The sequence below is a fragment of the Antedon mediterranea genome, chromosome 5, assembly GCF_964355755.1.
Source record: "Antedon mediterranea chromosome 5, ecAntMedi1.1, whole genome shotgun sequence".
NCBI classification, from domain to species: domain Eukaryota; kingdom Metazoa; phylum Echinodermata; class Crinoidea; order Comatulida; family Antedonidae; genus Antedon; species Antedon mediterranea.
In genome coordinates this window covers 13,081,339-13,094,475 of record NC_092674.1, presented here as the reverse complement: position 1 = coordinate 13,094,475, position 13,137 = coordinate 13,081,339, and the positions used below count along the sequence as shown (strand labels likewise).

General features: G+C 36.9%; 1 protein-coding gene across 1 annotated transcript; it reads right to left on the bottom strand.

The window, feature by feature from the left end:
* Positions 1 to 1,043: 1,043 nt before the first annotated feature.
* Positions 1,044 to 3,282, bottom strand: LOC140049711 (uncharacterized). Its single transcript, XM_072094659.1, has 2 exons — positions 2,820 to 3,282; positions 1,044 to 2,716 (listed from the first exon to the last, which is right to left on the bottom strand). Exons 1-2 carry the CDS (start codon positions 3,280 to 3,282, stop codon positions 1,044 to 1,046), a joined length of 2,136 nt encoding a protein of 711 aa, XP_071950760.1.
* Between the last annotated feature and the right edge of the window lie 9,855 nt (positions 3,283 to 13,137).

The window sequence follows — 13,137 nt, the reverse complement described above, 5'->3', positions numbered from 1 at the left end:
AGGGCATCTAGGGTAGGCGGCCTCCTCTAGGCTAGTCTAGGACTAGCCTTAGTCTAGCCTAGCCTAGTACTAAGTAGTACTAGGCATAGGAGGCCTACCTAGCAGCTAGGAATATGCTAAGGTATGCCTAGGCTAGCTAGGTACTATCTAGCCTAGGCTAGTAGGCCTAGGATCAAGGCCTCTATCTAGTAGTAGGATAGGCTCCTAGCTAGTACAGTAAGCCTAGAGGCCTAGCTAGTAGGTAGGCTAGGCCTAGCCTAGCTAGGCTAGTAGTAGTAGTAATATCCTAAATAATTAAATTATTAGGATGAGGTTTAGTTTAGGCCTAGTAGGCCTAGATAATCTACCTAGGCCCTATTACTCTAGGCCTAGCTAGGCTAGCCTAGGTCCTCATAGCCAGTATAGCTAGCTACTAGCCTAGCTAGCTAGGCCCTATGCTATATGCTTTAATACTAGGCCTATATGAGACTAGCCTAGGCCTATGTAGCACAGGCGGTCTAGTCTGGCATAGGGGGCCAGGCTATGTATCTCCTCGGGCCTACCTACCTAGCCTAGTAGCCTAGGCCTACCTAGCCTAGCCTAGTTAGGCCTAACTACAGTAGGCTAGGCCTAGCTAGCCTAGTAGGCCCTAGTAGTAGGTGACCAATCCAAATGGGAACAAATTATGTTATGCCTACCTGTCAAACCAATCTCTACGCCAATTGCATTCCATATATCTTTTTTTTTAATTACATTTTTATAATTCGCGTCAGATTTGTTGAACAGCACCTCATTTTCTTGTACAAGGAGGATTAATGTTTCGTCTAGGCCCATAGACGACTCCATCGCGATTGACTCTCGATGATATCTGTCTGATTTTTTTTTGGTGCTTGCCATAAATAAAGCTCTCTGATTGGTTGAAATATTTTTATCGTTCGCGTCCAAATAAAATATCGCTCATGCAAGCGGTATGTAAAACTATCTTTTTATCGTAAACGATAGAATCGTATAGTTATCGTCCTAGTGTGAACGGTTCTATTGATTTTAACTTAAGCGATTTTTTTCTATCGTGTATAGTTATAGTTATCGTCGTAGTATAAACAGGCCTTTACTCCAAATTGACGACCTGTTTCCCCAATATACGATTTCTTGCAACTTTTGCAAGGGATGTCGTAAACAATGTCACTTGTTTGGGTGATGTCCTTCTTGTCTTTGGGGTGGACTAAAATGCTTTTAAGAGTGTTCGTTGGACGCATGGCTGTGGAAATACCATATTTCTTAAAAATCCTTTGAGCTTGTTCTGCCACTCCCTCGACATAAGGTAAAACAACCATACCCTTAGATGGTGTCTCCGACTCTTTGTTCTTCTTCCTTTGCTTTGGTTGTTTATTTTTTATTTGTTGTTTGACTCTGTCCAGTGACCACTTGGGGTAACCACATTTCCTAAGCGCATTCCTGATCTTAACTTCTTCTTCTTTCTTATCCGCCTCCTCTGTAACTATGTTCTCCATTCTATCCATGAGCGTTCTGATGACCCCTAGCTTTTGGTGTAGCGGGTGTTGGGATTGGAAATTCAGGTACTGGTCAGTGTGTGTCTTTTTCCTGTACACCAGTAATTTCAGTGACCCATCTTCTTTCCTGACGATTAATGTGTCCAGGAAGGGGATTTTTCCCTGATGATCTTCCTCAAACGTGAACTTGATGTTGCCCGTTGGATCGATGGAGTTGAGGTGGTCAGTAAGTTTTTGTGTACTGTCTTTTTGAATTATCTCTAACACATCATCAACGTAGCGGCGCCACAGCTTCGGCTTACAATCGAGAGATGATGTAGCGATGGCTTCTCTCTCTAACCATTCCATAAACAGATTGGCCAGGATTGCACTAACAGGGCTGCCCATGGCAGCACCAAATATCTGACGGTAAATTTGTCCTCTGAAGCTGAAATATGTTGTTGTGCAGATAAATTCTAAAAGAGCAATAGCGTCGTCCGGGTTTAAATTAGTTCTTTGGTTTAGAGTTTTGTCATTTAACAGTCTATCTTTAATGACGTCCAAGGCTTTTTCGATAGGAGTGTTAGTGAACAACGATACTACGTCGTGAGAATTAAGAATGTCCCCATCGTCAATCATTATCGCTGTCATTTCCTCCGCGAGAGATTTGGAGTTCACCACATGATGTTCGGTGGTACCTACGAGCGGGGCGAGTATCTCGGCAAGGGCTTTTGAGGTTTGATATCCAATCGACCCGGTGTAATCCACTATCGGTCTTATAGGATTTCCCTGTTTGTGGATCTTGGTGGTACAGTACATTCTAGGTGTATTTTCGGCGGTAGGATAGAGTAACCTGTATTGGCTTTCATTGATCTTGTTTTCGGTTTTTAGTCTTTTCAAAATCTCAACTAACTTCCGTTTGTAACCCGGAGTAGGATCTTTGGTAAGCTTTTCATACGTGTTATGATCGTTTAACATTTCCTTAACCTTGCTTTCATACTCTTTTTTATTTTGAACAACAATACACTTTCCCTTGTCGGCACCCATTACCATTATTTCTTTTTCCTTTTTTAATGCATTAAGAGCAACTCTTTCTTGTTTTGAGATGTTAGATTTGGGAGGTTTTGCTGATTTTAACATACCTGCTATCTCTGTTCTGAGGCTTTTAGCATCCTCCGTTGGTAGTTTAGAACAAACTGACTCGCAAGCAACGATGTATTCTTCATGTGGTATTTTGTCAACCGACACTGCAAAATTCAACCCTCGAGTGAGCAACTTTTGTTGTGGCTCGGATAGGACTCTGTTTGAGATGTTTTTAACCCATTTTTTTTTTTTTTTTGAGTTGTGTACCGCTAAGGTCGGGTTCCGTTAAATAATTAGACTTCTGTTTTGTTTCATGTTTAACTTTGAGGCGTTCGAGCTTTACTTTATGTCTCTGTTTGGTTTTTGTTCCCTCTGATTCACGTTTGTTTACTATATGTAAATCAACATGGTGACGGTCATCGGTATTCAGTGTTTTTTGTTTTTGCAATTCAGATTTACGTTCAAGAACATTAATTTTGTTCCTTACTACCCAGATACGTTCACCTACTAGATCTTTTTCGGCTTTTCTTATGATGTTTCTGGCTTTCTCCGTATTTATCGGGCAGCTGATCCGGAGGCTTGATGGTGTGATACCATTATCTTTGCAACGATGCGTAAATGTCAGGTGTTGTTGATAGCGGGCTATTTTCTTCACTGTATTCTCGAGATCACGTATACTTTTGACTGTGTGTTGACCATAACGACTCCTAATATCCGTGAATAAGTGCATTTTGTAGGATTGTAGATAATAAATAAATCATTTTGTTTGACAAATCCAAAAGAAATTACTCACATTCTTTAGCTTTCGCCATCTTGGCTGATGGCTTGATCACAAGTGATCCGGTCCACTACTACTTCCTGGAAATCTGTTGTTATTGTTTCTAGGTGACGTCATACTTTTTCGTAGCAGTGATGTGTATACGTATACGTGTATACGACACTGAAACGGTCACCGATCGTAAATACACTCGGGCAACAAGAAAGGAATCAACATCCGAAATCCACAAATCCGCCATCACAGACCATGCAGCGCAAGAAAACCATACCATCGATTGGGATGGGGCAAAAATTCTGAGACTCTAACACATTCAAGCGTAGAATCAGAGAGGCAATCCAAATCAGAAAGAGGGGGACTAACGCAATCAACCGCGACGAAGGGGCTGTATATCTCGATCACGTATACACATCACTGCTACGAAAAAGTATGACGTCACCTAGAAACAATAACAACAGATTTCCAGGAAGTAGTAGTGGACCGGATCACTTGTGATCAAGCCATCAGCCAAGATGGCGAAAGCTAAAGAATGTGAGTAATTTCTTTTGGATTTGTCAAACAAAATGATTTATTTATTATCTACAATACAATCCTACAAAATGCACTTATTCACGGACCTAGTGTTATTATTTGGAGGCAACACAAAGTTGAGATTGGTAACAGAAATTCTACTTAGGACTTTTGTTGTGAAATCTCAGTTACGTCTTGATGTAGTAAGAATGTTAAATTAACACGACGGGGTTTTCTTGGGCATAGTATAATCAGCGAAAGCCTATTTTAACCAAATATAAGTTAAATGATCAGGAATTACATTGTGTTAATTTTCAAAAGGATTTGGGAGTTTTGATTGATAGTGAGTTAAATTGTTGTTTTTCGATGGAGCATTAACATCGTTGTACCGTTCAGTTGTGCGCCCCCACCCGGGATGCGATTTTTTTTTCGTACATAAGTTGGGGACCCCCTCATGAAACGTCACAAAATAAACATGAATAATTCATCAGTTAAATTTGTTGTTCCGTGTGCACCCAAGCGTATAGCTTGCAACAAGAAGTGATTACACAACTGCGATACGATACTTTCTACAGTAGGCCTAGGATTATAAGTCAATTCACGTGATTGCCTTCGCGCACTCTTCTTCACACAAAATGTGTCGAGTCGAGGCTAATCGACAGCTAGGCAAGACATTAAACCATGGAGGTATATTTTTATACCTCCATGATTAAACTAAGTAGTAATTCATTGGACATAGCCCAAAGAAAGCTTAGAGCCACAAGAATAAAGAATGTGTATATAATTTGTGTACTGTATTTTTTTAATTCTGCTATTTTATTATCAAACAATATGCATGTACTCAAAGGAACTTTCAAAATGCCCGTATATGAACACATGAGATGGGAAGATTTGACCCACGAGAATAAAAAATGTATTTTTGTGTAATGTTTATTGTTTAATTTTGCTGACTTATTACTCGGATTGTGTCATACCAAAGATAACTATCTTTGGTCATACCTAACACACACACGTCACACACACCCCCACACAGCTACTACTAGAATAGACTCACATGGGTTTAGAGACTAATAATTAGGCCTAATAGTATTAATAGAAACTATAATTTTAACACGTAATTCTTTAGTAATAAATTATATTAAAAACACCATAAACTAAAGGTTGATTATTTCAACAATCCACACAAAACGCCGCTATCTTCTATGAAATCGCACGCCGCAACAACAGCGGAGATAGCCCTAGAATCGTACCGCACTTGTGTGCTCACTTCTTGTTGCTATACGCTTGGGTGCACACGGAACAAGAAAATTTAACTGATGAATTATTCATGTTTATTTTGTGACGTTTCATGAGGGGGTCCCCAACTTATGTACGAAAAAAAAAATCGCACCCGGGATACTCTTCAGTCATTTTTAATTCAATTTCTGGTAGACAATCTCGGCGTATTTCTAATGTTCAGAACAAATTTATTACATTCCTTACTCGCACTTGTCCTAATTATAATTAGGCTATCGCTCTCTGTAGAGCGATAGCCTATTGTTATTGTCAGAGATTTCATTTTTTCTGCTCATTTTTTGTTGGTCGCATATCTTAAAAATGGCAATAGCAGTTATGTTGTAACTTGGCTAGCAGATGCACGTATATATGTAGTTGTGCAACAAACTTTGGTTTAATGAAAATATGGTCGCGTAGCGTAACTACGCTCGATTTTCTGAAATTCTTAGATTGACTATAACTTGAAAACCAATAGCTATTTTTAAATACCACTTGACACACGTATGCTTCATGTCAAGGGTCATCTTCCTGTATCATCAGCAAAATTTTGAACATTGGTCAAATCGCGCGTACGCGCGCTTTGAAAGTTAAAAATGCTCAAAATCAATTTCTAATCAACTTTCTACACGTTTCAGGACATTTTAAGCATTTCACATTTTTTAAAAAAAATTGCGTTGCGCGCGCGCTTTTGCGCACTTCGGTCGTACGCAGCCTAGAAAGCCCGTTTTTGCGCTTGATTATTGTTTTTCATAGTTTTATGATATATTTCTTTCATATTTGATGAATTATGAATGCAAAATAATGACACACGTGCACGTCAAACTTTAAAAATCGTGCGCTTGAAAATTGGTAATTTTATGCAAATTTGTGAAAAAATATGCCTATTTTGAATCGATTATAGCTCTCCGGGATGTCTGGTGACCCCCAATTTTTTTAACCTAATATGTAAGCAGATATATTTTAGATATGAATTCATGCAAAATTTTTACCTCTGGGCTGTTGTGACGTCATCGTATGGCCACACAAATGTAAAATATAGGGATTTTGTCTCTTTCGACACAGTTCGTCACATTCAATAGAGCGCATACCGCGTAAACGTTATCAATTTTCTTCCAATTTTCAATATTTTATTACTAAAATAATTCCTTTTTAGACTTATGAACTTTTTTTTTTAATTTGAAAAGGTCATCATTTTCAAACAATTGAATAAACGTGAGTGGTGTAAAATAAAAAATAACCGTCAACTAAACCGTTTACAATGCTAATACCGTCAACTGTTGACACTTATTAAACGATTTTGATGTATTCCAGCTGTTCTTTACAATCGTTGTAGTGCAGCCTATTGTAGACTAAGCATAATAAATAACATGTGCGTGTTACGATGCGTTGGGCGATAGCCTAACTCGTCAACGTGACGAGTTCAAATCTAGTGTTACTCTTATTTCTCTCGAAAATCGAGTTGTTTTTTATATGGTATTTTTATACAACTCTTTCAATTCTGTTTATTATTTTCCTCTTGTTGCTTTGTTTAAGTTGAATATACCAACTCGTACTCGCATCAAGTGTTTGCTTCACGTTCCTTGTGGTCGTGTTGAATGCACAAAACAGGTATTTTTCAGCAGTTACCTAACACATTTAATAGTGTGCTTTTTACTTTGGATATTGATTTATTCTATGATAGTTTAAATGTATTTAAGGGTAAAATTGTTAAATCTCTATAATGTTCCGATTTTTGTTTATGTTATAGTTGTATATTTGAATGTATTATTATAGTTTATTATGTTTACATTTAACCTGTTAGTGGCGGTTTCATCGTAGTTGGTTGTCAACTAAATAAAATAAAAAATATAGGTATGAACAGGGAAAAATAAAACTACAATGTTTGACCATCCGCCAATTAAATGTTTATTGTATGCGATTTGACCCACCACAGAACTGAACCTACTGCTATCGAGAATGAATATGATAATACGCGAAATGTCATTTATCATTGATTATGTCCACTGTCCACACCCATCATAGGAATATAATTTTAAAAGTTAAAGGAATTGATAATGTGTTACATGAAATGTATAATAATATAACAGGGAAACGTCAATTGAGGTCATGAATGAATGAAGACCAGAAGCAAACTGGAAAGGCTGATATGACTAGGATAAAGAGAATAGCCTACGAAATAAAATATATTCAATTGAATGTTCTTATAGCTGATCGTTGTATAATCTAATGAACAAATCTGATAACTTAAAAAACAGTGTTTGTCTTTTATTAAGTCAAAGCGAACATGTGTAGACAACTTGTCTTTTAACATAAATGATTCTGTTTGTAATGACCCTAATAAAATCTTAGGCATTCAACTCGTTGTTTGCATCGTACTTTACTGATCAAAATGGTAGTATGAACGAAATCACGTCGCCATGTCTATATGTTCCTAAACTTGCGGATCTGTATATTCATCCTGATCGGATATTAAATAAAATATTTAAAACGCCTACACACAAAGCATCTGGGCCTGATGGCGTTACTGGTATGATGCTGAGATTATGTGCTTACAGCCTGTGACCAATTTTGTCTGATCTATATAATTTTAGTTTGTCTAGAGAAGAGAAGCTCCATCAGCCTGGAAACAGGCCAACATCGTTCCCATACATAAACGGATTTTAAGAATTATAGACCAGTGACTCTGACGTCGATTTTCTGTAAGCTGCTCGAGAGTCTAGTAACAGAGGATTTGAACGCCCATCTTAACGAATTTGATCTTCTCTACAATAGACAGCATGTGTATAATACCGGAAAATCATGTTCCACCTTACTCGCTGAAACAACGACTCCTCGATCGACACGCATCTCGCATCGCGTATAGATATTATATCATTTGATCATTCTCGTGCGTTCGACTCCATCTCGCACATAACCCTTGGGCGCACATTATGGTGTTAGTAGCAATATTTTAAAGTGGTTGAACTTTTTTTAGCGGTAGAAATCAACGTGTGGTATTGTAGGGTGTCACGAAACCTAAGACCCCCTAAGACCTAAGATCGCGAAACTTAAGACCCAAGGCCTAAGATTACACATTATAAGATAATACGAAAGCTTAAAAACAATAATTGTTTATCTATACACAATTTTAAACATAGTAGGTTTCATTTATTAATGCTTTTTACGATACATTTATATACTTATCACAAACAGAAATAAACTCACAATATTTTCGCCAGTTGGTCTTGTGTCTTATGTTTTGTATTCTTAGGTCTTAGGGGGTCTTTTCTTTCATGATCTTAGGTTTCGCGACAGCCGGTATTTCAGGCCAAGTGTTTGTCTGGACATCAGTTATATCCGGTAGGCTATACTACAAGAGTCATGTCTTGGACCATTAATATTTAATGTTTATGTTTTGCAACTACATTTACAAAATAAACCCTGACAATACGCGGATGACACATTCTTTTCAAGATGTATTCGCTCAGATTGTGATATATTATCATTACAAGAGGACGTCGTATAGTAGAGTATATTGCAAAGTGGTCTACAGCCAACCTACTGTTATTGAATCCAGCAAAGTGTCAGGTTATGTCGCTATCCCGTCAGCGATTACACGAAGTTCCGTTTTATACGTTGAATAACAAATGTAGATAACATAAAATATAAAAAAGTGTAATGTGCTCAATGATAGTGATATGACATCATAATGTCCATATATGGGCACATCATTTTTTTTTCACATAAAGTTTGATAGTGTAGACTGAACTTAAGCAAAATAAAATATTATATACTGCAAAAAAAAAAACCATAAAAAAGTCAAAATCAATTGTGCGTTATCTGCATGTGTATCGCCGTTGAGACCCGCGATGCTTTGGCCCATGGTGTTGCAAGCCGTTTGAAAACGTCTTACTTGTACTGAAATAAACGCCCCGCCACATAAATTAGACTAGGCTATGAATGAGGTAGGTGCCACCCGGAGAGGTAGAAATTCTCATATGACTTTTCTAGACCAGTTTTTTCTGGGGAATTCAAATATATTGGGTAAACGGGCTGTACTTTCGCGTGAGGGCGTTTTTTTCAAAATGGCGCCAGTTACAGTAGACTATAATATCTTGGCAACCACTGATCATAGAGAGTTGATTTTGGTGTCAAATTGTTCGGAATGTACATGTTCCTATTTGATGTAATAGCACATTGTGTCCGAAAATGGCCGGAAATACCTCTATTGACATTTGACCCAATATCCAACAGATATCATATTATCTCCGTAACTACTCGACACAGAAAGTTGTAATTGGTGTCAAACTCTCCAGAATATAGATGTTTATATTCAAATATTTAAAGTCCTGTAAAATGGCAAGTCAGTCCATGAAAGCTATGTTAAGGAACGGCTTGAGTCAACTAAAGTGAAATTCCATGACCCTATTAAGCGCAACAAGCTCACTTTATTTTCGAATAGTGGGAAGAAACTCGAAATTAAGGCAAATGGGAAAGTAAAAGCAATAGAAGCTAATCGGGATGTTTTAGGAAAGCTTCTTGCCACCTCAACAAAGCATGGTGGAATAATTGACTTTAAGAAAGCATTTGAGTATCCACTTACCCCTGTCCCACTAGCGATTTTTTTTTTCGTACATAAGTTGGGGACCCCTCATGAAACGTCACAAAATAAACATGAATAATTCATCAGTTAAATTGTCTTGCTCCGTGTGCACCCAAGCGTATAGCAACAAGAACAACTGCGATACGATTCTAGGCCTAGGCGATTCTCCACTATGTTTTTGCGGCGTGCGATTTCATAAAAGAATAGCGGCGTTTTGTGTGGATTGTCAAAATAATCTGTCTTTAGTTTTTGGTTTTTTTTTAATAGAATTTATTACTAAAGAATTACGTGTTAAAATTATAGTTTCTATTAATACTATTAGGCCTAATTAGTCTCTAAAGCTTGTGTCTATTCTAGTAGTCTGTGTGGGTGTGTGTTAGGTACTCCGAGTAATAAGTCAGCAAAATTAAACAATTACATTACACAAAATTTATTCTCGTGTTCATCCTTTGAGTACATGCAAATTGTTTGATAATAAAATATTACAGAATTAAAAAAATACAGTACACAAAATTATACACATTCTTTATTCTCGTGTGTCTAAACTTTCTTTGGGGTATGACCAATACTACTTAGTTGAATGTGTCTTGCCTAGCTGTCGATTAGTCTCGACACATTTTGCATACCGTATTTTCCGGAGTATAGGTCGACCCCAAGTATAAGTCGACCCCCAACTTTGACCTAGAATATCGTTGATTTTGGTATGACCTGAATATAAGTCGACCCCCAAAATCGGCTAATAACACAACTTACTTTAAAGTTCAAAGAAGGCTAGAAATGTATGAAATGTGGTTGTTTGTTTATACAATTATTAAAGTGTAGGCCTAATCAATATCGGACGGACGTAATCACAACGGCTTCGCCGCCGTCTTCGCCAGCCTATAATAAATGACAGCGATGTAGCGTTACAGTACTTGCCATCAGCGATGTTTTTTCGCGTCACTCGAATAAGTTAAAACGAGTTTTTCGTTAGGAGGCTTATTAAATTGTACAGGCGAGTAGTTGTAAATCGCGTTATCTGTAAATGTACACGCGCCGGACTGAGGAGAATTTATTTTATGAATAGACATGCGCAGTAATTGTAATTACGAACAAACAAACAAACTGCGCATGTGTATAGATCAAAATATCGCGCAATAACAAACATGCTGCATGGACATTCCAACATCGTGTAGTTCGTTTGTGGTGTGTGTTACGATGTTTTCGCGAGTGAATACGAAGCATATGAAACACAAACGAAAACTATTTATTCTTAATTATTTTAATAAAAGCGTAATATAAACATCAACATTAATCTGTGTTATATATTAATAGTTCTTGTACCACCAGTACTTGTTGGAGTTGTATTATTTTGTACAATGTAGGTATTATTATTAAATTGAAAACTCCTGTGAGTGATTGATGATAGGCCACTGACCTTGCTAGGCCTTGACAGCTGACGGCTTTTGAACGAATTTTTTCCGCTTGATTTTTTTCAAAAATCGCATGGTCGGAGTATAAGTCGACCCCCCGATTTTGCAATTAAAATTTTCCCACAAAGTCTCGACCTATACTCCGGAAAATACGGTAGTGGTAGTGTGTGTGTGAAGAGTGCGCCAAGGCAATCACGTGAATGCTAGGCCTAGGAAGAATCGTATCGCAGTTGTAATATCACTTGTTGCTATACGCTTGGATGCACACGGAACAACAAATTTAACTGATGAATTATTCATGTGTATTTTGTGACGTTTCATGAGGGGTCCCCAACTTATGTACGAAAAAAAAAATCGCGTCTCGCTAAGCCTGGCTAATGTAGATGGGACAAGACGAACAACCCAGAAAAGTGTCCTCTAATGGAAATTCTCATCGAAAAAAGTTCAACAGATGTTATGGATCCTGGTCGAGAACTGCCAGCAAAGGCTACTGTCATTGCCTATGTTGTTGACTTGATGGCATTAATCAGAACATTTACATCTTACCCTGATACGTACGAGGATCTTGCAGTAAAGGTTTTCAACAGCATCCCTAAAGGATACACGCGTGTTGATATTGTTGCCGATGCATACCGGTACTTGCCAAAAAGCATTAAGTCTGTTGGAGAGAAATAGAGACGGTATTGCACCAAAGGTAATTGTAAGCTCAACAATATCAAAGTTGCCCCGCGAATTCAACAATTTTCTTGCCAACGGCAAAAACAAGACCAGATTGATTGAGCTTATTCGCTGTGTACTAGTGTCAAACAAAAGCGCATAAATCATCCCTTATTGGATTCCATGCTTTCACAGGTAACGATTATAACTCCGCTTTCTTTCGGAAAGGAAAACGCTTCTGGAATCAAAAGCAAAAGTATTGTCAAAGTAGATTTATACGTACAGGACGCGTAATTTTTTTTTCCAGGACAAACGTGTGCAGAAATCATGAATAATTCATGATTAATTACTGTATGACATAATAGGAAACATTATACGTACAGGATGTACTACTCTAAATGAAATATGACAATTGCTGGGTTAATTGCACTTTAATTTACAAATAACAATCTGAAAATGGAATGGCATCCTCGACAATACTAGTCCTACTACTAATAGGAAGTACCATTGTTTCTGTAAAACACTCATAAGATTCATTTTAAACAAATTAATACTGCAATTACAGACAAATGTTAATACAATAAACATGCAATTCAAATTAAATTGCATTCAAGACAAACTATTCATAATAATATTCATTCAAATCAATTTAATTCAACAACATTTATTTCATAAATGGCTCAGTATGACAAACAAATAGTAAAAAGATAAAAATAGAATTGATATAAAGAAACCATAATAGGATCAATACTAGAAGATAAAAAAACTTGTCACGTAAGACCCTTTCAGAGTAATAATAATTACATTGTTGATTTACAGACTAAACAAATCAAACACAAGAATGAAATATATTGAATATACTGTAAGTCGAAAATGCATATTAAAATGACATTTATTTTAATACCTATGAAAGGTGACGTAAAGTATTACGAAAATCTAATAAATGCTTTATTAAAAACTTTTAACACAGATTCAATCACCACCTGACATCGGACAAGAGAAAAGCTTCTCTGTCACTTGCAGATCTAAAGTTGACTCGACTAAACCCTTTTTTCCAATAGGATAATAATTGGCATTACTAATAGTAAAAATGAGGAAAACATCGAATTACAATAATATAAAACAATAATGTACTGAATTCCTGTGAATTGAATATTTGCTTTATGGCGACACGTTGTCATTGTTGTGTAACACTATTTTTGGAAAGTTTTTGAAGTGAAATATTTATTATCCTAACAGCAACAAATATACGAAAAGAGCTACCGTCCTATTTAAGTATACATAAACAGTGCAATTTGTGGGAATATCATTAAATGAAGAATGTTAACTAGAATATTAGCATTTTATCACTAACATGTTTTATCTAACCAAGTA

Coding starts and splice junctions, on each gene's coding strand:
- LOC140049711 (XM_072094659.1), bottom strand. CDS start 3,282: ATGCACTTATTCACGGATATTAGGAGTCGTTATGGTCAACACACAGTC. Junction 2,717..2,819: donor AACGGAACCCGACCTTAGCG/GTACACAACTCA, acceptor TGAATTTTGCAG/TGTCGGTTGACAAAATACCA.